Here is a 27,128-nt window from a genome sequence, read left to right as displayed (position 1 = left end):
AGTCAGAACTCCAGCAGCAGCTGGAGAATTTTTTTAAATGTATTTTTTAGTCAGATCTGTGAAACACTGCTGCAGTAATCAATGCAACTAAAGATAAAGCACGGAAAAGTTTCTCTAGATCCTGCTGAGACATTAGTCCTTTAATCCTGGAGATGTTCTTCAGGTGACAGAAGGCCGACTTGGTAATCATCTTTATGTGACTCTGAAGGTTCAGGTCTGAGTCCATCACTAACCCAGATTTCAGTCTGATCTCTGGTTGCTGTCTAATAGCTGAAGCTCTGTGCTGACTCTAGTTCGCTCCTCTTTAGGTCCAAAGATGATAACTTCAGTTTTGTTTCTGTTCAGCTGGAGAAGTTGTGGCACCTCCATAACTATGAGACGCCCAGGATTGAACCTTATTGTACTCCACATGCGACTTCTGTCTGCTCAGACGAAAAGTTACCTGCTGACATGAAGAAGTTTCTGCTCTTTAGGTAAGAATCGAACCGGTCCAGTTCTGGACCAGAGCGTCTGACCCAGTGATTTATCACTTCAATAATGAATCATGATCAACAGTGTCAAATCCTGCTAACCACAGGAGAATAAACAGGGAAGGAAATGTGTGAATATGCTTCCAGAATCTCTTCAGAGGAAAGTTTATAAAATTCAAGGAGACCTGAGTGAATCTCTTGTTTCCATCCTGAACCCTCTCCTGACTCCTCTGCCCTTTTATTTTTTTGTGGAAATCCGTCAATTTTCCCCTAAATCAGAAACAGAGGAACCAAACCGGATGTTTGACGACAACATGCCTGATTGGTTTTGTGTTTTTACTCTAACTGCATTAGATGTTCCTGCTCAGAGTTGGCATTGTCCAGCCGGTGTCTGCTGCCGTTCTGCTTTACATTTCACAGAGTCCTGTCCGTTTGTTGAAGCTGCAGTTTGTTCTCTAAAACACGAGCCTTTCAGAAGCAATAAGCTTAAGTACGGAAACAAGCAGGCAGAGGCTGGTGGGGATGTAAGCAGGATCTGAAACTTTGATGCGACACAAAAACAGGAGGCAAAGTGGAGTTTGAGGTGAAATGAGTTTCACACTAATGGAGTTCAGCTGCAGTCACACACACACACACACACACACACACACACACACACACACACACACACACACACACACACATACACGTTTAGTGGAATCTGACCTGTCAGCCTACATGGACACCCCCCACTGCACCCCGCGCCACTGCAGCCTGAAAACAGCCCAACACACATTGACACGGTGGCTGGTATGCACAGCGAGGGGCTGATTCAGTTAAATGTCAGATCAGAGAGAAAAAATCCAAAATGGACAGAGAATCGAATCTGAACCGAGCTGAGACGTTCTCCTTCGTCAACCCCTGGATCAGATATTTTCTCTTCTTCTTCAGCTTCTTGTTTTGGGTGAGTAGAGTTGAACTGCTGTTCGGGACGTTTGAGACTATTTTTAAACGTACAAATCACAAGCTATTAGAGTTGTACTTTGTAAAAAACAGATGACTTCTATAAAGAAAAACCTTATAAATAATGAGTGAGGAAACGTACTGCAGCCATAGCGGTCGGTTGCAGGAGCCCAGCTTCTCCATTACGACTTGTTTTAGCTTTACTACAGTTGGAAATGGGCACTGGGGTTACCGAAGCCTCTGGAGCGGCGTTGAGTCGCGCTGACGCAGAAACACCTGGCAGCTGTGCATGCCTGCTGCCATGCCGGCACATTTAACGGTCGTCTGAAAGCAACCGCTAAATGTGCCGCGTCCCTTCACTGAACATTTGCATGGATCTTAAAGCTGCATTTAACAGACAGGTGACTCATATTTGTGGGTACGCAGCACAAACAGGGATTACTGCCACAAATGAAACGCTGTGAGAACTGAGCTCATTCTGAAGGCCTGTGGTCAGGACGGCTTTTCATGCTTCAGGATGAAATGAAGTTATGTTTCATAAAAGATGAATGCTCAGGTGAAGAAAACGAGATATCAGGTCAGTTTATTTCTATTGCACCAATTCACAACAGATGTCTACAGATACTTTAACAAAAAAGTAAAACAAGTTGATTCTAGCACACATGTATTCCAACTTGTTCTAATATCAGTCAGTGCATTAAGTTTAATTTATTATTGAAATGAATCTAAAAAGTTTCCGTAAAGAAACTCAGCAGTGTTCAGTCCTGGATGCAGCAGCAGACGATCGTTTCCTCATACTGAGCATAAATGGCTCCACTCAGAACATTAGTATGTAAGAAGAAAAAAAATCAATTATGTTAAAATCTGTCATTAACTAATCAAAATGAACACATTAAAGCCTCATCCCTGGTCTGTAAGCATAACTTCACTGCAGATGAACTGCTGGTCTGAAAGACTGGATGTTTTTCTGGGTACTCCAGCTTCCTGTTACTGTCCAGAACCAGACATGGCTGAACCTGCTGTGTCTGTGGCGGATAAGAACCCAGCTCGCCTGGGGACTGTCAGGATTACGTTTGTATAGAAAATAGATGGATTATGTTCGCCTTCAGTCTGCTCATCACTGGAATCTATTTTCATATATATTCAGGATCTTAAAATGCACATAATTATGCATATTTGTTTCTCAGGGAGTGGGAAGTCTTCAGCATAATAAACTCTGGCTCGAATAACCAGGAATCTATTGCATTTACATAAGTAGATATAGGCACTGAGGAGCTCTGATGACCTGTGTGTCAGACCTGAGTTCTCCAACACACACACACACACACACACACACATTAAAACTCTGCCTTCATTTTCCTCTGCTCTCCTGCTTTACACACAGACCACACCTGTCCCCCCCTCAGCTCCATCACACTGCGGCTCATCCAAAGCAACACAAAAACACTGCAGCGCGCCCTCACTGCCATCACAGCCAATCAGCAGTAAGCGCCGCACAGCCGGGCCGTGTTCACTTTGTTTATCAGACACGAGGCTCCGGAGTGAGCGCCGCAGCCCTAATCCATCAGGCCTTTGTCCCGCGTCCCGTGGCTCAGCTCACCTCTGCAGCAAAATCCTCTGGGAGAAACCTGAATCATCCCTTTGAAAAGGCTGAAAAACAGAGCTGGAACACAATCACTGCGTACGTAAGCATGCCTCACTGCCACCCGTGTTCACACACACACACACACACACACACACACACACACACACACACACACACACACACACACACACACAGGCAGGGGAAAACAAGACAGCTGAAAATGAAGTGGAGGTGAGGGTTCTCCTGCACAACAGATGAAGCCTCTTTAGAAAAATCGTCTCTTTTCAAAAGCTTTGGAAGCAGAAAACACATCTTCTCCATGTTTCTGCAGCTATTGTTTTGTCAAGGTGTTTTTATTGATTCTAGATTTGTAAAGAAACTATTTAAAAGCAACGATTTTCTCCTTCAGAAGTTTTAAAGAGGCGTGCAGACTTCTAATTAAACCACAAACCGAATCTTAAGACCTGGAGAAAACCAAAATGTGCTTTTCAAACATAATACAAGTTTCTTAAAGATGAAGCAGAATCATTGTTCTCAAACAGACACACACCTCCTAATCATCAGTCAGGCTGTGGATCTGCAGGCTGGAAATAACAACCAAGCTAAGCAGGTTGTTGTTAAACGTAAGACAAAGAATCGAAGCGAACAGGAGAATTAGAGCCGTCAACAAGAAGCAGCACCTGTTTTCCTCTAGGAGCCGTTTCATCAGGACGATTATTTAAAGTGAGCTTCCATCTTCAGTAGCTTTCCAACATTTCCTGGAGCAACTGGTGCACACAGAAGAAACGAAGTAAAGCTTCCTCTAACCAGGACTGACCTCGGAAAAAATAATCCTTGTAGTCAAGAAGATTTTTTTGTATATTTCACATTTCAACTCTGTGATTTTAATTTGATCTTTCAGATAAAATCCCCTAAAAACATCAGTTTGTTTGGAAAATGTGTTTAAAGTTCCCTAGGAAAAAGCTGTAATATTAAAACAAAGTTTATCATCGACATGCTTCAGATTGGTGTGGTTGTCATGGCTGCAAAACTTTCATACGTACATGCATCCTTTTGCTGTATAAATGCTTTGAGCTGTTTTGTTTTATTAATATTCTGCTTCAAATGAAAGATTTTCTTGTCTTTAGGTAGTTTTTAGAACCTGTTGACTCGGTTTGAAAATTTATTCAGTCCAGTTCTTTTATTCAGTCATTTTCTGAGAAACTGTATTCTTCATATATATGCAATTCGCCATAAATCTAAAAATCATTTCAGCAAAAAAAAAAAAAAAATCTGAATTTTTTTTCCCAGTCATGAGAATCATGAGTGAAAAACTCTTTCACTCATGATTCGTGGGTGAAGCTACTTCCAGTAAAACAGCTGTTTACTGTTTTTAAATAAAAATTAAAGAAACTACTGAAATGATAGTGATCAAAAATTTACATACTGTGATGATTTTTGGAATCATAGCATTTCAGAAATGTTCTGAATCAACATTTCTGGTTTCTGAGTCATGGGGAAAGCAAAAGGATTGTTAAAAGCAGCTTTCAAGCTTTAAGAAGTGGAAAATGAGGGAATCTGTTGAAACCAAACCACAGTCAGGTAGACTAACAAAAACTTCAGCAACAACTGCCAGGGTAGTAAAATCCACAAATAACTTCAGCTGGAATGAAGGAATCTCTGGGGGAAAAAAAAGGTGGAGTGGCATTTTCAGTTTCGAGGAAGACGAGCTACATGAAAGTCATTACTATGCAAATCCCTCAAAGATTCCTGCTTCCAAGGAGAGGAGCTCAACATCTCTGGAACAAAATCATTTGGAGAAATGAGATCAAAATTTAACTTTTTGGCCACAAACAGGAGATCAACAAGGTAGAGCATTCCTGCTGTGAAGCACGGCGGTGGACCAGTGGTGTTTGGGGATGTGTGAGCCACAGGAAACTGGGTCAAAATTGATGGCAGGACGAATGCAGCATATCAGAAAATAGTGGAGGAAAATGTTCACTCAGCAGCCTGAAGCTGTGCCTGCAGCTGGACGTTCTGACGTGACGGCGATCCAACGCACAGGCCGAGCCGAGCTGTGATTGGCTACGGCAGAACAGAGCGACGGGTCTGGAGGGACCATCAGTTAAGCTTAATATTGATGAAGTACTAACTCTAAGTGAAATACTCTGTCAGTGCAACAAGACATTTTATATTTATATTTTATAAGTTAAAATGACTTGTTCAATAATATAATATTATGATTTGGAATGAAACATAAACTTCGTCTGGCCCTAAATATTAGATGTACAACTCAGATGGGATGATTGAAATAAGTTACTTTTATAAAAATTTATTTGTTTTAGAAAAGAAACCAAGAAAAAAATTTAAATCTGAAATTAAATCTGTTGTGGAAAAATTCAGATTTTATTTTTAAGCTGTCTAGTCCTACCTACTTAATGTTGGTTATTCACTAAAATGTGGATGAGCCGTGTTTGTTTGTGGGTGTAGAGTTTGGGGTATTTTACCAAACTTCAGATTAAAGCAAACAACAGGGCAGGTCATGTTCTCAGCGTTCAGCTTGGATGCGACTCAATCTGGTTATCTTGTGTTTTTCCAGGTTTTCTCGTTGCTGATTGTTGGAATTGGGGTTTATGCCAAAGTCCAGAAAGCTACAGGTACGTTAAACAAAATCACAGATTAAAAAGTATAAAACAGCATTAAAAGTAAAATCCATTAGATATGTAATCATGCTGAAAGGCCTGTTTGGATTATGTTTACATCCCAGTAAAAATAGAACAGAGATCTTGTTTGCAGCCTGGTGTGAAACACAGGGGGTTAGATTTTAGCTTCATCCTCCCAATTCTCACATTTAATTTAGGATGTATATAGTTCATGGACAACAGGAAAGGATTAACCTGCGGCTAATCCCTGCGATCAAACCTCTGCATCTGCTTAATCCTTCAGTTTCAAATCATCATTGATGGTTTCAGAGCATCAGGACAGTCAGTATAGGAAGGGCCGCAGCAAAAATAGGAAACTGCTTTCTGCAAACAATGAAGTTGACAAGAGATTAGAAACAGCAAGTCTAGAGGATGGCAGCTTTTTAAAGGCAGGCTGTGTTTCCGTCTCTGCCAGACACGGTGCGGGACACGTTCCTCATCGACCCAGCTGTCATCCTAATTGTGGTGGGGGTGGTGATGTTCTTCATCACTTTCTGCGGCTGCATCGGCGCCCTCAGAGAGAACATTCGCCTCCTCAAGACGGTAATTCTCCAAAAAGACGCATCACTAATATTGGCGGCATGTTTTCCTTCCTGTAGCTAAAATGTCTCTAAACCTGGAATCATGTTTCATATCAAACGCCTGACAGGAAATGTGTCACTTGAGATGAAATATTTTGGTCTTTTTAATTTCTCCTCCAGTTTTCCTTCACGCTGACGCTGGTCTTCCTCATCCAGCTGGTTATAGCAGTTCTGGGCTTCTTCCACTCTGATCAGGTACAAACCGTTCTGGAGACACTTTCTCTTTTTTCAGGGCCTCAAAGCTGCTGTATGTAACTTTTATTAAAAAATATATTGTTTTTTTTATATATATTTAAGAGGGTTGCCATGTTGTCACAGTATAATATGAGACAACTTTATGTACTTTCTGCTAAACATGAGAAACGACTTACTGTTTCAGGAAAACTGTTTCATCCACCGTCATCAGTGGTCATGCTAACTAGCTTTAGCATTTCCGCCTGAGAGCTGAAAGGGTTCAGGTTGTGAACAAAGGACACGACCTATATAAAAATGATTATATATATATATATATATATATATATATATATATATATATATATATATATATATATATATATATATATATATATATATAATGTGACCTGTTTCTGATCTTTTCAGACAGTCTGATCAACACAGAATTGATTTTTTTCAAATTCTGAGTCAGGCCACTCAAATATGTGTTCCTACATCCGATATCTGATCTTTTTAAATGTGACCCGAGTCTGAAGGTCATTAATACTCGACCAACGTCAATATTCTGTGTCCTGATTCCCCAATCAGGAAGAAAAACAGCCATGGTCCATAAAGAGGATTAAGTGGTTAATGTTCTGGCTCTGAATGGACAACAACTTCAAAATCATAAGATGATATTCTCCACCATTAGCAGCCATGTTTACTTCTGCCAACAAGCAACTCCTCTTCTTCTTCTTCTTCTTCTTGATGGTGGTTGGCAAACCGCTGATCATGCTCTGTAACCTTATTGCTCCCTCTATCGTACATGTGTGGCACCTTCAGGTGGTTTGCTGTTCATACTGGAGATCACATAAAGTTTGGATTTATTTCGTGTGAATGACCACACCAAAAAAAAAATCTGATTTCACAAAAAATCGGATTAGGGTCACTTCAGGCAGCAGGAGGATTGTAGCCTAAGACCCGCCCCTCCTCGCTCTGATTGGCTGGTTGTAGTTAGCAGAGGAGTTAGATTTTTTTTTTTCAAAGATTATCTAGTGACTGTTTCAATAAATCTAAAAAAAAAAAAAAAAAAATGCGAGTTAGATACTGCAGTTTTAACAGATGCATCATTCATGATTAATGGATATCTTAGGAGTGCCCTTGATTTTGGTTTTTGAGGAACCAGGTTATTGCAGGAATTAATTTTTAACATTTTTTTCTCTTTTCCATCCTTCCTGGAGAAACAAGTAGAAGGTTCTGTGCTAACGGTTTCTGGGTATTTGTTCTCATTTTGACTTTTCCCTCATAAGCTACAGATTTATGCATCTCTCAGGTTTATTCTGGAACCGTGTTTCGTCCTAATAGCGGCTCTCGCTTCACTTATCCTCTTCAGTAGATTCTCCATTAAGGGACCACTGGGAATAAAAGTACAGCAGCCAGCAGGGGCGCCGCTGCCGCACATCAGCGCACGGTGGTGATGTTCCTGGTGTTTGATGGTTCCTCTCCGCTGTCAGCGCTCGGACTGCCTGCTGCTAAACAGAGCAGTTTAACAACCCTCCCAGCATCCTTCCTCGCTAAATGATTCAGATGCTTCGGTACTTCAAAGTGGAACCAAATGTTCCATTTCAGCAGATCCCTTAAAGGAGACTTTCCCACTAATGACACAGTGCGACGGTGGGCTTCAAAGCCCATGGGCCAAGCTGGAAACAGGAGCAGAAGGAGGCGAAGAGTTGAGGAGGGGTTTTAAAAATCCTCCCACGATCCAGTAAAACAACTGGAGGATAATAGTATTTATCAACACGAACTGTTTCAACACAGTTTGTAAGTTGAACAGTTTATGACGCCGTTAGCAAACAGATCTGAGGTTCATTTCCAGCTTAATGAAACTTTAAAGTTCAGCAGGTTACTAGCATACAGAGCCCCGTTAGCATGTATTATATCTGAGGAGTTCTGTAACATCATCTAACTATAACATCATCAGTATGTTAAAATAAGAAAATACAAAATTCTGTATAATAGTCACCATTAACAGCATGAAGCAGCTTCATTCAGATTAATACAGATTGTTGAGTCAGATGCATTTATTTCACACTTATTCACTTTCTGATGAAGTGATAAAAATGACATTATAATAACTAATGTGGAAGTTCAGGCAGTTGTCTACATCCTGACTCGCAGTCAGCCTTCATCACTTTCATCTGTCAGGCGTGAATAATTTCATTGCTGACATTTTTTGCTGCGTTTCTGCTGGTTTTTGCAGATGCATCAGATCTAAAATGAACACAGTTATTCACACCCACTGGACTTTTCCAGATTTTATCACGCCACAGAAAACATAAATGTACTTTATTAAGTTTGACCAACAGAAAGTGGACATAAATGTGAAGAAGCAAAATGCTGCACTGTTTTCAACTTTTGTTTCATGAAGAAGAGTTTGGTCATTTGTGTTGAACTCCTTTTACTATGAGATTGTGGAGGAAATGTTCAGGAGTGAATATTTTCTCCAGTTAATTACTGGTTTAGATTACAGCTAGAAAATACGTTCTTGTTTCTTTTTTCTTCTGAGGCAAATAATTAAAAAAATCTGAGTGAAAAACTAAAATTTAAATAGAAATCCTCCAGGCTTTCAGTCGTCTTTGTTCTGGGTTGACTTGTAAATTTGCAGCTCATGTTTTGAGGAGGCTCTTCAGGTGTGAATATTATGCTTCATTGTTGCCTTTATGCAGATGTAAATAACCTAAACTGTTGATGAAAGCCCTAGATCGTCATGGAAACCAGTGAATTACCCAGGAGTACCTGGCTGACGGCGAAGTGGTGGCAGCGCTGATGGAGTCTGAAATGATTCCAGTTATTATCCATCACCGGCTCTGCTGGGATCTCCCAGCATCTGCAGCAAAACGTTTCCCAGTGTGCCATTAAAACCTCCTCCACTAATTAACGCAGGCTGGAGTCTTCTGACGTGTCACAGTTTAAGATTTAATTTCTCTTAAAAGATGGAAATTATAATATCAAAGCTATCTTTTTTTAAATCTTTTTTTCCTCTCTCATAGACCCGAGATGCTCTGGGGAAGTTTGTGAAGAAAGCAATCGTTCACTACAGGGATGACCTGGATCTGCAGAATCTGATGGATTACATCCAGAAAGAGGTGCTGTGGTTTGGCACAGACACACCTGACTGCACCACACAGCCAGCTCTGTTTGTGTTTATGTTGGCCTCAGTGAGGATTTTCCACATGAGAAGCTAAACATGCATTTCCTGCAGCTCCATGGGATTCCTCAGGAGATATTCCTGCTCCATCTGCACATCCTGGCTCCAACCGAGAGCCCGGGTTTTCCCCTTGTAGATGGACGGCACGACACCAGACCGTTTCTAAATATACACCTCTGCTCTGTGCTTGGCTCAGTTTAAGTGCTGTGGGTGGAACAACTACACCGACTGGTCCTGGAACCTCTACTTCAACTGCTCTCAGGAAAACCCCAGCTCGGAGCGCTGCGCCGTGCCGTACTCCTGCTGCACTCCGGTTCCTGGAGAGGTGGGTTCACACACAGCAGCTTAAACAATTAACTACAAAACTGTAACAGAGTGGAATATTGGCTTTAGGTACATAAATATCAGCATATCTGGTGAGGACAGGACTGTGTAAAATATGCCAGATTTCCTTCCTAATCCAGGTCTCTGCTCAGTCATATGTAACATTTAAATATTTGTCTATATGCTAATATTCGCCTCCATGTAGCTAAAAGTAAGAGGATTAGCTGGGTTTGTAAGTGCAGCTTACAGTCAAAGTGTCATGCTGGGTTAGAAGAGTTCAGGTCTATTCCAGGTGATTTCTGCAGATTAACTGATAACTTTTCAAAAGCATCAAACTTTATCCGCCGTACAGTCAGCGGAAAACAGTCACAGCAGCATTTGATTCATATTGACCCAAAATATTTCTACTTGTTTGTCGAAACAGCAACTGCTTGTTGCCTGAAGGCAGCAACTTCACATCAGATGGAAGCGATGAGGACGGCTGCTTCAGCCACATCTGTCCTGATTTCATCCAGGACAGAAGAACTTTCCTCACAGAATGAAATATCTTCATAACTCGGATCATCCATGATGTGGCTGGTGATGCTGTGGGCCAGAAGGATCTCCTGTAGCAGTCAGTCTGGCAACAAATCTGAAGAGGCCTCTGACTGAGGACATTGTTGCTGTATGACAGCTGAATATCCGGCCATTTATGTGTCCCAGTTGTTGGCTTGTTCTGCTAATCCGTCTCTTTTGCTGTTGCTGCTCCTCTTGTTCTTCAGTAAGCCCTGGCCTATTTAAAGTTCTGCTGAAAGAATGTAAATAATTATACATTCCCCTCAAGAGACACTGACTCTTGGAAAAAAAAAGCTTTTGTTTTTTTTGAAGTTGTTCAAAGGCAACGTGTCAGCTGCTAAAAACAAAGATGAGTTATTTGTTCTGCTCCGTTTGCTGAGGAAGTTTTGGACAGGCTCATGTTTACCCCCCAGTTGCATCAGCTCTTCTTTGAAGAACACACTCCATGTTTTCCCAGAGTCGGCTGACAGCTCAGCCAATCTGCGGCTCCTTTGGAAAACCGTCCAGTTAACAACGGGAACAGAAACTGTGTATTACTGTCTTTAACTGTTAAAGTGATGCTGGTTGGCCTGACATGGACACACGCAACATGTGCTCATAGCTCATCTGATCTGCAGGAAGTGAAAACATCACAGGCCTTTATCGCAGCGCTGGCTGTGATTTCACTGAGTTCTAATGAGATTTCATGTTCTGAGCATCAAAGCAAGCTGTCTACACATGGTGTGTGTATGGATGGTGCATGCCAGCCTTTATAGGTCCTGCTTCTGTGCATAAATGCTCAATATCGTCATTATTATGCAGACGCAGCGGCACATCATGAAGGTACGACTGAGGGAAACTAAGGAGTTCATGTTGAGCCATCAGGCCAGTATTGATTAAACATCAAGCTGTACAGAAAACGGATCGCAGCAACCTTCTCCAACATGGTTGAAAAATCAATTAATTAAACGGCAGAAGAGTCGATGCAGTGCTGCGACCTGCTGGTGGCTAACTGCATGTTCAGGCTGCAGACTGCTGCAGGAGCCTCCAGTCGCTGCTTCAGCCTCACCTGCTCCCTTCATGATGGTTTTCGACTCATTAGCCTTTAGATGCAACATTGATCATCTTAGTTTTTCCAGCCGAGTTTAATCATGCATGATGCTGATATTCTAGTGAAGGTCTCTTTCTGTTCTGCAGACGGTGATCAACACCATGTGTGGCTTTGGCATTCAGACGCAGCAGTCCCAGGAAGTAGACGGGTCCATCTTCTCTGTAGGCTGTGCAGACAGAGCGGTGTTGTGGATCGAGTCTCACCTGCTGCTGGTGGGAGCGCTCACCCTGGGCCTGGCCTTACCTCAGGTAACCTCCAGCTTAATTCACCTCAGAACCAGAAACAAAAGAAGCTCTTTGGTTTTAAATAAGCCACAACAGGTCAATGAACGCATCAATGGAGGCTCGCTGGGTGGAGCGGCCAGTAATCAACCTATTGAGCGGACCTTCTACCTCTCAGGCTGGATGCTGCGTTCAAGTAGTTTCAGCAACACTTCATCTGTTCTGAAGCAGCAGCAGACTTTTACTTTGAGGATTTTCTAAACTACTGATTCAGGGTGAAATTTCTGCACTATGAGGGAAAAATTAGCAAATTTAATAAAAACCCAAGAAAAGGAATTATTTAAACCAAGTTTATACCAAGAAATAATTGTAAATTAACTACTGTGTGACTTAGTGAGGATTAGCACTAAGTGAAGCAGTAAAACTGTAACATTGTGTCTGAAAAGGAAAATGCTGACAGCTCCCTCCCACTCATGGACGGCTGCGCAGCACGCTTCACTCCCACAGCAATTAGTCCCTTAATATCTGAAGTCAGATTAACGTGTCGACTGTTATCAGGAGCTGCACACACGAGATCAAACCATCACGCTGCAGGAGCGCGCTCACATGCATCCGACTGCATTTCCCATAAATCCCATCGGACCAATCACACCAGAGCTGCAATTCCTTTGATGTTTGGGGGAAGAACACTGATTGGTCACTTTAAGAACAAGGTTTCCACCCAGCACTATGAGCAGAAACATCTTGACTGATGTAAATACCAAAAGTATTCAAACCTCTCAACATTTTTAACAAACTGATTTGTCAAGAAGGAAAACAGTTTTTCATATTTGCAAGTATTAAGGGTAAACTAAATTTGTTTTGTGAAATTATGAGGATAAAGTCATGTTATGAAAATAAAGAAACTCATAAAATTACAAGAAAATGCGAAGCTTCAGGTGATCAGCTCGTCTCATTGGTGATTCATTTCAGAATCCTGCGACTGATTACTGATGTGTGAAAAGATTTTTTATAAAATACATATTAAGGCATAGCATTGGTTTTTTATGTTGGACTAATAAAATTATTCAGGTAATAAATTTCTTTGCATTAGTTCATCTTTGTCATACGACATTTTTCCAGTGTTATGAAGCTGCTTGTTCTCCAAACATCTGAGGCATAAAAGGCTGAATGCAAAAGGTTTTAACGTGAAAAAGTTTAAGATGTAAATGAGTTTATTTTCCTGACTGTGCCAAACTGAGAGCAGCAGCATCGGTTCCAACGGGACCTTGAGACGCTCATTACCGCCGCGCTCTGATGTTTTCTAGATTGCCGGCATCGTGCTGTCCCAGATCCTGATCTCTCAGATCCAAGATGAGATTGCTTCACCGTTTTGAGGGCAGAAGGAAGAAGTTCTGGTCCAATCAGAGTCAACACATCTAGATTGCATATCCTTTGGCAAAACTGTTTTCATGCACTTTACTGTGACACACATGCATAGTGCAAAGTGTTTATTTATTGCTTCTCTTTACTAATAGAAATGTGTATTGAAAAAGTTTACATTTGCAAATAAATGTGAATAATACTTTGAACTGTATAATACGACTGATTTTTCAAACAATTTCTTCATAATTTCTCATTCAATGAGTAATGAAGCACAATCTGGTTAACGGTTTGCAGCTCCTTCCTCTGGGTTTGATGTCTCCTAAACCCAAACAACACAAAATCAGATTAGAGCGGCGCTTTGATGTTTTCACGTGGGAACCGCGCGCTGCAATCCCTCTAGCCGTGAAGAGCCAGCGCTTTCTGCACCAGGCGCTGGGTCAGAGGGGAGTCGGGCCGCACGGCGTCACGCTCCACCAGCAGACATCTGGGGAAACACAGCAGAGCAAAGACCAACAGATTCAGCCAGACTTCAAGCTGGGAGAACAACTCCATCAATAATTAAAGTGCAACATGGTGTCAGATATAGAAGGGAGAAAAATAGCTGGTGTTGTGCACACAGGGGACGACAGTGAAGAGTAGAACCAATCATGTTCAGTTACTTAAGGTCAGAGCCGAAACGTCCTTCCACAGCAGCTGACCGTGGAAATGCATCCAAAATGGTCGAAACATTCAGTTTAAATGAAACCAACTCCTTCCTGCTAACGAGCTAATTAAGGGTTTGAAAAAATATTTTTCCTTCCTCATTACAAAGTGTTTATTTATGAAAACAAATATTTATAAAGTATAATGAAGTCTGTTAATTTTTATTTCAAAAGATCACAAAAACAATCCTGAAGGGATTGATTATATTTTCCTGCAGTAACAGTGAACCAGTATTAATTACATTAAATGCCAAAAGGATTATTGGAAAACACCTGAAAGATGCGAAATGATTAGTTCTGGTCCAGTTCTGTTTCAACAAAGATCCACAGAACAGATCTGGGTCCAGAAGAGTCCAAATGGTCAGTTAGGCTGAGATACTTTGCTCTCTTTAAATGAAAGAAGCTAATTCTAGAAAACATCACTCATAATTTATAAAACTTGCATATGGAGGAAAAATGGGAAGGTTTTTTCCTCATTCCAACCACTTTTTGTTTCAGACATTAAATGAACCAGGTGTTCATTGGTTGAGACTTACAAGAATAGATCTTATAGATCTACAACAGCCATCGATGACAGAGAAATTAATCTAAAGAAAAATAAACAATGTTGAAACGTTTCTAATAGAAACGTTGTGCAAAGTTCTGGAGAAAGCAGATCATGAACAACCAACTTCTCCCACATAAGATCCATTAGTTGTACAGTTTTCCTCCAGGCTGATTTGTAGCACTAATTACTGCAGAAGCTTAGTTTTAGGTTTACATGTGGTGCCAACATCTGTCCTGGGTGACGCACTAATTACAGGTGTGCATACAGGCCTCATTCAGAGCTTATCCTTGAATTACCAACATTCATTAACTGTCTGAATATAATTACATCCTGGCTGCATTAAGGAATTAACTACTGCAGTGATATAACTCTCTACATGCTGCAAATTTGACCACATATTAAAGTTTAGAGAAGGTTGCAGCTAAATGTATATATATTTGGAGCCAAAAGGATGCAGGGCCTGGTGTGACGAGACGCACATGAAGCATTAAACCTGAACATATGAACATTAATGTAAAGTCTGGGTCAACACTGATACTGAAAATATGAGTCAGGAGGAGGAAGGAAGGAACACCTGGAGGTGGTTTATGTTTTATAAGGAAGCAAAGAACTGAATCCTTTAAATGAGAGACAGTGGTGCACACCGCTAGCAGCTGTGCTAACCCTAAAGCACTAATCAGAACTAAAGGTTCCATCACGGATATTCATAACCTTTAAACATTCCCACATTTTATACTATAAACTCAAATTATTTTGTTGGGAGTTTATGCCCAGATGACTCAAAACAGAAAATTTACAACTGATAATAGTATCAGAGTTATAAAAGGGCTTGAATTTATTTCCACTTAGCAGATCAACACAAAGTGCCAGAAAAATGTAAAGAAAACTCCTGATAAAGGAGCTCTGGCCTGAAAACATTCACAATGCTCTGAAAGCTGGGTGAGGTTTCTTTATGAACTGTGAACAAGCCAGTAAAAACAGAAGGGAAACATGTAATAAGTGGCGAGTTGAACATTACCTTCCCAGTTTGTGATGCTGCTTGTTGTCAGACTTCATGGCTGCATGAATAAGCAGCTGGTTGAACAGATCTCTCTGGAAGAAGCAGTGGAAAAAGCCATTAGAGATGCAAACCTCTGGCTCCACTGCAGCAGAGCTTCTGCTCCGCATACATTGTCTGTTCACTGCAGGAACTCGTCTGAACATGGAAAATAAAATGCATCAGTGTCCATCACAAAGATTTATTATTCATACGATGGTGCACTGCGCTCTGCATCCTCACACCACATGCAGCACAGCAGGCTTCACTTCTGGAAAAATTTATACAACAGATTTCTGGTTTTTCCTTAAGAAAACAACATGATCAATGAGAAAAAAAACTCGATGTTGGAAGTTAGAGGGGAATTGTTTGCTTTGTTTTTAGACTTTTCACTGTAAAACATATCCAGTCTGTTCTCTTCACCTGAGCGTCGCTGCCACCGATGTCCACCATGCGGTAACGTAAAGGGTGCAACAGCGCCACAGCTTGGCTGAAGTTGCCCTGCTTGTACTCCAGCATAGCTTCACACATCGGGATGCCCAAGCTCTTCGCCAGCCGATGCTGCTGATTGTCGCCCGGTTCCCTGTGAGGGGAAATAGTTTAGACACAGGAAGTGTGACAGGAAACTGTAGAAAAAGAAAAAAGTTTTACTTTTGCAGATTCTAAAGAGTATTCTGACATTTTTATCCAGCTATAAAGGTTTAACGTCACCTGAAAAAAAAGTTACGGGTCAAATTAATTTTTGATACCAAAAAAAAAAATAACCTGAGAAAAAAACTGATTTTGGTTCAGTTCCTTTTCAGTCGACTTCATCACTCATATCTGAAAAATTAAGAAATATTTTAAACCTGACTGACAGCAGGAAGTAGGCCAAAAGATCTGAAAGCAGCACATCTTAACCAGATCTGAATTATTCAACAACAGATGAGGAACAAAGAGCATCAGATTGAGAACCATGGAACAGTTTCAGCCAAGGTCAGAGGTCATGTTCCTACAACAAGACAGAGACTGGTCCTCCATCCGCCAGTCGACCGTTACTGCATAATTAAAATAAAACAATTATTTTAGAAATACATTATTCTGACAACTAATTTCATTGCTTTCTCCATCTCTTCATTTTCATTCTGATTCCTGTCAGTAAAAGACTTTTAGTGCAACAAGAAATTGATAACCTGAAACATTTAAATGTGACAAAAAGAGCAAACAGGAAATTTGTAGAGTGGATCCAGTTTCAGTTCACTGGACTCAAGACAGTTTGCTAAATTAAAACTGTGACAACTTTAGGAAAACAAAGAATAATAATTTTCTATAACATAAGCTGAAGCCTGTTTGTGTTCAGCATCTGTTGCAGAGGGAAGCCCCGCCCCTTCCAGCCGATGAAGCTGCTCAGAGTCTTCCTCAGTCTTCCCTCCCACGCTCTGCCGCGTTTGTTTCTGTGTTACATAAAAGTCGAGTGCAACACGACAGCGTGGAGGTGTGCAGTGAAGAGAACTGGGACAGAACTAACCTGGCCAGTTCCTGGAGGCCCTCTAGGAGGCGCCGAGCGGCCCCGTCCTCGTCGGCCCCCAGCGCCACCATGAGGAAGTGGAGGTCGTTGAACAGCGTGACGTGGTCGTCGGTGTGAGGCCGGGTTACCTGCAGCAGCTCCCGCCAGCGCTCCTTCACACACACACCTGCAACAGGAAGACGTTTCTGACCCCATCCAACCGCGCTGCTCCAACCAACATGGATCATCATCCTCATCTCTGCTGCTGCACTTCAGATGTTATTAGTAAAAATACAAAACTGAGATCATCAGTCTTTTTGCTTTCAGACCAAAGTCTTAATTGTGTTAAATTAGACATGACAGCTGGTCATTAGCACCATATTAAGAAAAAATCAAACTCATTTTGCAGAAATAACTGCAAAATGATTTAATTTAGAAACCATTCAACAATATAATCATTATTTCCCATATTCTGGCGATGCCTTCAGATAACGTCACACCAACCTTCCATCTCCAGTCTGTAGAGCATTGAACAGGCGTCTACGATGTCGAGCATGGCGCCCGAGGCTTTACAACGCTTGAATATCTTTAAATGAAATAAAAATCATCAGTATTTATGCAAAAACACTGAAGGACAGAAATTATTACAGCCAAAGGAAGAATTACTTCCAGAAACTACATTAAATATTCAGTTTTAATTAGGAAATGTTCCCAAATCAATGTTTCATCTCAACTAAAAGAAAGCAGATATAAACATGTGTTTTTTTATCTGAGGAAAGTCAGGACACCCTATCTTCCTTTCAGTTCAAATAACCAATAAGATGCTTCAAGCCTCCTAATAAGATCCAGATCTGGGCTTTGACTAGACCAGGACGCCTCCTGCCATGTTGCAGGTCTTTCATTTTTATTTAGAAACCTGGTGGATTCAGTGACGGTGGGCTGCGTTGGTCCTGCTGCAGCTAAACATCCCCAAAGCATGACACTTCCCCTGCCATGCTTAAAGGTTACCATGAGCTTTATTTCCTGGAATGCTGTGATTTATTTAGGCCAAAAGTTTCCTCTGTTCTGGAGTTTAAGATATTCAGGCTTAGACTCGTCTGTTCAAACGTCGTTATTCCAGAAGTTCTGGTCTTTCTCCATGATCTCTCTGCTAAACTTTAGTCTGACCTTCATGTTTTAATTACAGAGCAAAGGTTTTCTCCACCTGTGTGTTTGGCTCTTAGGAAGTAAACAATGTTATCCTCATTTTTTATACAAAAATGCAATGCAACTTTTAGTATCTGTTAACATGAAAGACATGTTTAAATATATTAATAAAAAAAACACCTTTTCCTTTTCCACATCTGCATAAATCTTAGTTCGTAACGCAGCAGAGCAGAATCCAGTGACCTCATGAAACGTCTTTTTTTTCCAGGATTCAGAAAATAACCGAGGTTCGTCTCACACCGTCTCATCCTGACTAAATCAGCCCTGGCAGCCACTGCCGAGGCGCTGTGTGGGGGTGGTTCTTTGGCTCTTACATCTTAAATTTGGATTCAACATTTATCTGCAATTAGCTCTCGACTCACAAGAGGACCACGCCTTTCTTTAAGTCTGCATGCCTGGTGTTTTGATGCTGTGTGACTCAAAGCTGCAGACGTGACTCCAGCCTGTTTGTGTAGACATCAGTAACATCCTGCCGTAGTTCTGACTGGATGTTTGAAGCCTAACTTTGTCCTATTTACTTTTCTTCAGGCAAAATGGGCCAAAACAATAGATTTAACTGAAAAATAGCCAGAAGTCTTGCTAGACATGCGTTTTGAAAAAGGAAGCAGTTATACTTTATTTCTGTCGTATTCCATAACTGCAACCTGCCTGGAGTCCTGAGAAGTACACGATGTTCAGAGACACGGCGGAGGAGAGGAGGGCTGACAATGGCTCCCAAAGCCAGAAACGGTTTTTCTTACATATTTTCTTTACTGTAGCATTCATAGTAAAAGCTAATAACCAAAATGCCTGAAGCCTCCATGTCATGTTTGCCTGAAACCAAACAACTAATTAAATGCAGATAAAAATGAACAGATACGATTCTAAAGAGAAGTTTGCTTTTGTTGATGAAACCATAAAGATCTCCACAAAATACTCAGTTTCCTTCTTTAATGTTGCTTCTAATAAAGTGCAGTTGGTTTGATGCATGTGTGATTTTACATGGTTACACTTTTATTTGCACATAAAGGCAGGTAGCTGAGCTAATCATTCAGAGGAGATATTTTATTATACTGGGTTCATGTTTTACATTTACTGAAAACAGCATCAATGAATGTTAACACCAGGAGTAAAACAACATCCATGATGTGAGAAAACAGCCTCATCTTTGAATTTAATAAAAAATATATTTGTTATAATAAAAATGTGGGTCAGAGCCACGAAACCAACCAGACCCAACAGGAATATCCCAGAATATCCTGAAAATTCCCAAATGAATATTAACTGGTGAGTGTTATGTATTTTCCAGGCACAATCAGCTAACTATGATAGCTTCAGTTATGAAAATGCTGTTTATATCAAACATAACTGGAAAGAAACTTGACTTCACACCAGATGCCTTAGAACTGGTCTCTGTCTCTTTAAGAAGCTCCTGCCCTTTATGCCACTCCGCCTTCAAGATCACAATCCAGGTATGTTTCTGATGTAAAGCTCATTGATTTTTCATAACATGGCAACTCAAACCCACCTGGGAGTCGTAGATCTGCAGAGCAGCTTCATATTCCCCCTGCAGAGGATGAAGCAACAAAAGCGTCACTACCAACTAGAACCTAAAGACAATCAAATCTAAATAAAGCCATGATTGTCCTCACCCTCTCGATGAAGCATAAAGCCCAGTGCCAATAGTTGTGACTGGCCAGCATGTCAGACCCCTAGAAATAATAATGGCAGTTTTTTTCATATTTATTTTCCAAATATTTAAACCTTAAACTCTGAATTTTCTACAATGTTCCAGGTATGGTGTGATGAAAAAAAAAACACCACCTGCCAGTCTTTCTCTCTGCTATCCATGAAATTCAAGACTTTGTCCACCTCTGCCTTCATCTCATAGACGTGGGCCACGGAGTGGACGGCCCAAGCATCATCAGGGGTCAAGGCGAGACCCTGGAACAAGAAAGACGAATTCACACAAAAATAACTGCAGTCCTCACTTTAAATAACTTGTTTTGAAATGTCTCAACTCTTTTCTCATGGAGACTCTCATGTCACAGCTGCTTTAAATGCATGAGGCCTTCAGTGTGGAGGGTGGGCTGATACAATCAGTCCAGGCAGATAACCTCAGACACACAGCTGCTGTGTTGTCAACAAAGCACACAAAGAAAGCCATTACCAGCAGAGACGCTCACCTCCATGGCCACTTTCAAAGCCTGGTCGTAGAAACGAGTCTCCAGGAGGCCGAAGGAGTATTGTCCTTTCAGGTAACTGAAGACAAACAAACTTTTAGAAAATACTGGAAACAGACATGAAACAATCTGACTCAGAGCAAAGAAGCTTCTTATAATGACACTGCATTATTTAAAGCGTTCCCTTCCCACACACTGGTAAACACATGTCCCAATTAAATTCATAATTCATTACTATGGGAAAATCTCACACTGAAAATCCCTCATTAAGAAACAAATATGAAATTTCAAAATCTCTGGGGCAATTCTTCACACCGTTATAATTCCTAAGTAGGGAAAGTCTTTGACTTCCTCCATTTCTGGGATTTAAATGATACATGGGCTCATTTCTCTTGGGCTCTTCAAAATGGGGAAGACAAGAGAAAACTATTCAAGTTAGCAGTGGTGGACACCGCTAACTAGCCTCGCTGTGCTAACCTGAAGCTCTAGTCATTAAGATTAGTTCAGACAACAGTAAAGCACTACAACAGTATGGTATTTAGTAGAAGCTAATGCTAACGTGCTAACTTCATCTCAAATTATCCGCCCTTGAAAGACTTCCACCGTCTAATTTCATTTTCATATTATAGCTAACATTTTCCAACACGCCTTTAAATATCGCATTTATGTTTAGATCTTGTTCTCCTCTGTCTCCGTTTTATTTTGTTGCTGTATGTTTGAAATAAAGTCACTGAAATGTGGGGAGACAAAGCAGAACTGCTGTAAACAGTCTTCACCCCTTCAAAATAAGAGCATGAACACAAACTTCTTAACAGTTGACTAAAACTTCAACACAGATGTTGAACTTTATTCAACTCAAACTTTAAAAAACAGCCAAGTAAATTAGCATCATAGGATTTATCAGGAAACATTTGAGGAAAGTAAAGTCCACTTTTAAAGTTAGCAAAAACAAACATTTAGCTCCATTATTAGCTCATCAGCAGACGTGTGTCCACCACTGCAAGTCTGGTAGAGGTGTTGATATTTATAACAGACATTTTTGGTGGAAATTTACTCCTCAATCATTTATTTTTAAATCTACAATAGTCCCAATATTCCAATAGAGCCCAAAGTCAGAGGTCCAATCAGGAGATTCCTCTCATTTGGCAATTATTATGAGCTTTTCAGCAACAAACACTGCTGCTATGAAATATGGAGACATGCATCTCTGTTAAGCATCTGTGATGCTGTGGGCCTCTTTCTGTTTAGATATGAATCTGATGGACTCATTTCAGAAAACAGGTTATCCTTCAGAACAACAATGACCCAAAACAGTCAACCGAAAATGGTTCATTAGATTGATTTATGGTTAAACTCACAGTTACAACAGCTTCACACTAAACCAGCACCACAGAACCGGTAAGCTGGACCAGGTACCTGGACAACGGCGTGTGAGGCTTCCAGTGGGGCAGCACCCTGGCCACAGAGTCCCTCATCTGTATTTGGGCCCCCATGTAGAAGTATGCGTCGTGGGCGAACTTCAGAGCCAGCATGTCAGTGGGATGATCAAGCAGGATTTCCTCCCACACTTCACAGGCTTTTGGGAAATTCCTACAAGAGAAACGTGTCTCATTGTTAGAAAGAAATCAAAAAGTTTTGGAAGATGTTCAGAGAGCAGCAGGAGAATCAGAGCTTTAGGGAGAAATGAGAATCCTCTGAGGCGACGTTAAGAAACCAAATGTCTGTTTAACGTTACAGGATATAATGAAAGTCCAGCCGTCGTAGAGTGACTGTCATGAATTCTGCGTTGGGTTCTGCTAATCTGGAGAGCATGACTGAATCACATGCAGACAGAGAAAGAGCAGCTTCATGAATAAAAACTATTTCCTGATAAACTATTTCTAATCCGCTCACAAGCGACCCATTTCCTGTGGCACAATGGAACCCACGTCTTATCGAACAGGACTTTAACAGACCTCAGAGGTGACATGGACTGGCAGAATGATGCACAGAATCCAGTTCCAAATGAACATCAAGATTTCAGCAGCGAACATGAAAAATAAACCAGCAGTTCCTGGTTTGCAGTCCAGACTTTTCTTCTTTTATTCATAAACTCCAGCATGAAACCGGGACTCCATCCTGCCCACATGGCGGATACTGTGGCTAACAGGAGCTCAGACAGGGATTTCACACTCAAGGAGAGAAAATAAAAGAATCAGCGAGTAAGTATAACCTTAAGCATGCACACTACCTCCTCATCTAATTAAAACCTTTACTGAAGTTTTAACAATGAAATACTGTTGCATTTTTGATTGCAGAACAGCGCCGCTCTAGTGGCAGGTTGTTGGAGCAGTTCTGATTTTGGTTTTCTAGACTTTTGTTCACTTTTGGCTTCTACACTTTATGACTGCAATTAGACAATTATTTCTCTCATGTTTGGATGCTCTGCAGCCAGCAGGATTTTTGCTCTCACTTTTTTTATTTTGCACAGTCATGATGTGTAACTGTGGCAACGAAGTATTGTTTTAGAGCCATAGCATTTCAAAAGCTCAAATAATACCTGAACTCTGATTTAAAGAGCGGCAAAAGCAAAGGAGATGGATAAGCAGTGCTTTCCAACATGGTGTCATCCTGGACGTGTTATCTGGAAGTTGAGCTGTTAGCATGTCATGACATTATCATGCAGCAACAACCTTCAGTCAGAGGTGTCCTCCAATTTGTTGCCAGACTGACTGCTACTGGAGATGCTTCCTGCCCACAGCATCATCGTCCACAGAAACTTTGATCATATGAGTTACGACAAATGTAATAATTATCATGCAGTTAAACAAAATTACTGATTTGCAAACTAAGTTCTTGGTATTTTGTTAATCTTGAGGATTATGGCTTATAGATGATAAAAGCCCAAAATTCACCTTCTCAGGAAATGACAATAAACCAAAAAGTTCCTTTAAATTAGGGCTAAAGCCGACCTGTTTAAAGTTGACTTTGATTAATAATAACCCAAACATTGATTAATATATTTGATTATGATTATTCATGATGATTTAGATGATGGCATTTGACAAAATAATGTTTGCTGATTTCATAACTAGTTACTCTGTTACGTGTTTATGGTGTGAAGCTCTTTGAACTGCTTTGTTTCAAGTTTATTTTTATAGCATTTCAGCAACGAGGCAGTTCAAGGCGCTTTACATGATAAAAACACAAAAATACAAAGTCAAACGTTACATTTTGTCAAGTGCCATCGTTGCACATCAGAATGTTGATTAATGTTTCATTTATGATGTTTCAAAAGCAACTCTAAACAGGAGGGTTTTAGTCTGGATTTAAAGACATTCAGTGTTTCGGCTGTTTTTCTGTTTTCTTGTCACTGAATCGTAGGAATAAACCTGAGAAATATTAAAATGTCGGGTCATGGCCGACAATAACGGCTCAAGCTAATTCATGATTAATGTAAAACTGCTTTCAGCATTTCTTCAGATCATCTTTGGTAATAAAAGTACAAATGATATAATTTGAGTTTATTTTATTAAACTAATAAATAAGCCACCAATGTTTTTACAATTTTTTTTTATAAACTACATCTTCCTTATTTAGTTCCCATCAAAATGACTAAATTGAAGTTTTAAAAATGTGACATTTTCAAACATCCAGCTGGTTGCTGCACAAACGAAGCCTCTTTAACAACCACCCTCCCATCCCTGATCGAACCTTTTTGGGTCGGACCGCCTGCAGCCAGTTTTGGATCTTACCCGTGTGAGAAGAGCTCCACAGCCTTGGCATGGAGCTTCTCCCGGGGAGAAATATCCTGGCTGCTGGCGAGCTCCACCGTTCGCCTCACAGCGCTGGCCAGACGCTCGTCCAGCCGGGCGCTGCTCGTCGTGGCAATCAGCTCCAACCCAGTGCTGATCACATGGCCCATAACTGTGGCATCAATAAATGGATAAATATATTAATTTTTTTCCTTCCCACGGCGCAGGAGTGACAATGAAAAATCACATGAAATCACATGAAATCACACGCTCCTTCTTCTCAAGGTTCTGTTTTGTTTCGGACCCAGAAGGATTCTACAAACTTTTTAAAGCTTCATTCCTGTCTCTGACTGCAAACAACAAATAAAAGTGATATGAAAAATACAGAAAAAGTTTAAAAAACAACAACAAAAACTACTGGTCAATCAAAACACCAGACAGACATCTTACACTAACATCCCCTGATGCCCACAGCTTCATGTGCTGCAATCTGAGCTTTAATGTTTAATATGCAGCCAATAACTTGTTATAAAAGCAAGAACCATAAACACTTCAACTAAATTTGATTTTCAGCCTGGTGCAGCTCAGTTGCTTTGCATCTCCTATGTGCATTTTAAAATTAAAGAACGTTTCCATAGCAACACAAGCTAAATGCAGACCAAGTAGAACCACCTTTAGCGTCAATAACTTCAAGTATTTATTCATGTCAAAGAAATCATCTTCTCTTCTTTCTGGACAACAATAAAACTATTTTTGCTAAAACTAAAACTCACAAGAAATGCACTTATTAATGTCCTCTGGAGCTTTCAATGATTAATCTTAGCATTAAACTTAATTCAACGCTTGGATTTTATTCTTTGGTCGACTCCCAGTGAGGGAAGGTTTATATTTTAGTAGCTTGTAAAGAATAAATAAGTTATTTACCAAAGTTGGGGTCAGCTGTCTGGATGGCAGAAATACATCCTTCAATCCCTCCCAGTGTTTCATCATTTCTCCATTTCACATACTGGACAAGCAGAAAGAGGTTTAACATCACGCAGCTAATTTTTAAAGATGCACTCAGCTTGGGGAAAGAAAATTATAATATTTTACATGTGCAATTTCATGCAAATAGAAATGGAGCAGGGCTGAAATAAACACTTGGTGTCACTACATAAACCTCTGCAAAACACGATGATCATAAATTATGTCAAGCAGCTTCCATTAGATCTTCATATTTAGCTCAACTTGACTTTTTAAAACAAAGCTCAAGACTTTTTTATTCAGGCAGAATTTGAACATCTAAAAATGACCTAATCAGACCTTATTCGTTTAGTTTCAGCTTTTAAGCCTGATTTTTATGTTTTCTTTTATATACTGATTTTGCTGAATACATTGATCACCAATATTGTGGCTGCGTAAAGGACTATGTGGATAAATATCAGTGTTTTAATCAGTATTAAATATTAGATTATATTAAAATACATGCAGTTTGTTGGAGGTTCAGTGTTCACCTTCATCATTTCAGCTCAACAAAAGCTAAAAAAAAATTGTTTTTGATGTCAACAGAAAACATTTTCAGCTTTCCAACGTTGGTTCCCATTCATCCTCTACCTTTACTGTTATTGTGTAAATGAGTATTTTGAGTGATTAAAACATTTTTCTGGACAGTTCTGATGGTGATAATGGTAAATCCTTCTTTCACTCTGTGACCTTTGACCTGTTAGGTGATATCTTTTATGACTCTGTCCAGCTGGTTAAATATTACATTCATATGAAAAATGATACGGTTCAGAAAGTCACCTGAGATATCAAATGTTGCAGTTACGATACACATGCAATGTATTCTGCAGCTCTGATTCAAAATGTGCAAATTCATTTTCATAATTATCCTCATCTGAGCTTATCTTAATATATTATTTCTTCATTTGTGGTGGTGAAATGTGTGAAAACACAGGTGTAGAGGAGAAACAGCGCCTCCTACAGTCATGACGGCTTCATAATTAAGTTCCCGTGTAGAAAACAGATCAGCAATGATTACTAATTGAAACAAATTTAAATTTTCCAGCAATCTGTTTTTGACCACATATTAATCATAATTATAAAATAATCACTTGTGGGTTTTTGTAAATAGATGTCTGGAGGTTACCTGTGTGAGAATGGCGTCATACAGTTTGGACGCCTCATTGCTGCTGGTAGATAGCGGGAGAGCTTCATCTTTCCACGCCTGCAGAGCACATAACAAAACTGCGCTTCTTCCAACAGAAAACTTCCTCAGCACAAATACCCAGAGTTCATTTTAGATTGAAAACGTTGTTGCTTCACTTTCCAGACCAAGCTGACTGATTAGGAGATCAGCAGGAAAGTTTAAAGTCTCTCTTTAACTTTAGCGACGTCCTTCAACGCAACTTCACTTTACAGCGAAAAAACTCTGAATTTAACTAAAATAGGATTTTTACTGCATCTGTGGTGAAAAACATTTAACACTCACCTGACAGTCCCTGAAACTCGATGCAATCATTTCTGCAGCTGTAGAAACCCCCCCTCCTCAAACAGTTGTTTCCTTCACGCATTCCTCAGCGGAAGTCATATATTGCTTCATTCGCTTTCACAATAAAAGCACGGGTAAGATGCTAAAGCTGTGCAGAAATGCAATTCTTAGACTTTCTGCCTGCAATGTAACATTTAACGATGATATACAGGTTAATCTAAAACAACAAACAAAATATAACTAAAAGTGGCAGGGCGTGATGTCTGTCTGTCTAATGCACTGCAGACAAATACAGCAAGTGTCAGAAAAACCTTCAAAGAGCTTTAAACCACCACGCAACAGCTAGTCCCATCATGCATCTCTATTCTTCCAGTCAACAGCAAAGACACAAAATGCTCCCCTTACACAGACAGGTTGTTCTGGCAAACTTAAATAATTCTGGTTCAGATGATTCCAGAAGATTAGATCTGCTCAGTTTATGAGTAAAAATACAAACAGACACCAATGAAATGGAAAATGTCAAAGTGGAATATAAACAGATCAGTGTGAGGTGATTTAATAAAAAATTATCTGGTGTCCATGCAAATCAGTATTTTTAGTGCATTTTTCCT

General features: G+C 40.3%; 2 protein-coding genes across 3 annotated transcripts; one reads left to right on the top strand and one right to left on the bottom strand.

Moving 5' to 3' along the window:
* Positions 1-1,202: 1,202 nt before the first annotated feature.
* tspan33b (tetraspanin 33b) lies at positions 1,203-13,381 on the top strand. 2 transcript variants are annotated; one of them, XM_007553218.2, is made up of 8 exons: positions 1,204-1,413; positions 5,576-5,633; positions 6,094-6,221; positions 6,380-6,454; positions 9,463-9,558; positions 9,817-9,945; positions 11,676-11,837; positions 13,118-13,381. In XM_007553218.2, the coding sequence occupies exons 1-8, from the start codon at positions 1,318-1,320 to the stop codon at positions 13,184-13,186; spliced, it is 813 nt and encodes a 270-aa protein (XP_007553280.1). In that variant the 5' UTR covers positions 1,204-1,317; the 3' UTR covers positions 13,187-13,381. The 2 variants fall into 2 exon arrangements, with proteins under 2 accessions (XP_016527532.1, XP_007553280.1); XM_016672046.1 differs by lacking the exon at positions 9,463-9,558 and having other exon boundaries at positions 1,203-1,413.
* ttc38 (tetratricopeptide repeat domain 38) lies at positions 13,287-26,860 on the bottom strand. Its single transcript, XM_007553219.2, has 14 exons — positions 26,518-26,860; positions 26,176-26,253; positions 24,972-25,053; positions 24,048-24,219; positions 21,730-21,903; positions 20,317-20,392; positions 19,955-20,074; positions 19,783-19,842; positions 19,659-19,697; positions 17,450-17,531; positions 16,967-17,132; positions 15,883-16,042; positions 15,442-15,515; positions 13,287-13,659 (listed from the first exon to the last, which is right to left on the bottom strand). The coding sequence occupies exons 1-14, from the start codon at positions 26,545-26,547 to the stop codon at positions 13,572-13,574; spliced, it is 1,401 nt and encodes a 466-aa protein (XP_007553281.1). The 5' UTR covers positions 26,548-26,860; the 3' UTR covers positions 13,287-13,571.
* Positions 26,861-27,128: the final 268 nt, after the last annotated feature.

The sequence above is a fragment of the Poecilia formosa genome, unplaced genomic scaffold, assembly GCF_000485575.1.
Source record: "Poecilia formosa unplaced genomic scaffold, Poecilia_formosa-5.1.2 Scaffold55, whole genome shotgun sequence".
Taxonomy (NCBI): domain Eukaryota; kingdom Metazoa; phylum Chordata; class Actinopteri; order Cyprinodontiformes; family Poeciliidae; genus Poecilia; species Poecilia formosa.
Note: the sequence above shows the minus strand (reverse complement) of the source record. Positions and strands in the feature narration are given on the sequence as shown.

Bases quoted from the DNA above. Each gene is read 5' to 3' on its own strand.
- tspan33b (XM_007553218.2), top strand. From the start codon at position 1,318: ATGGACAGAGAATCGAATCTGAACCGAGCTGAGACGTTCTCCTTCGTC. The intron at 1,414-5,575 runs GTGAGTAGAGTT...GTGTTTTTCCAG, and splicing joins TCTTCAGCTTCTTGTTTTGG to GTTTTCTCGTTGCTGATTGT. The intron at 9,559-9,816 runs GTGCTGTGGTTT...TGCTTGGCTCAG, and splicing joins TGGATTACATCCAGAAAGAG to TTTAAGTGCTGTGGGTGGAA.
- ttc38 (XM_007553219.2), bottom strand. From the start codon at position 26,547: ATGATTGCATCGAGTTTCAGGGACTGTCAG. The intron at 24,220-24,971 runs GTAAATAACTTA...TTGATGCCACAG, and splicing joins GACAGCTGACCCCAACTTTG to TTATGGGCCATGTGATCAGC. The intron at 20,393-21,729 runs GTACCTGGTCCA...GTTTGTCTTCAG, and splicing joins CCTCACACGCCGTTGTCCAG to TTACCTGAAAGGACAATACT.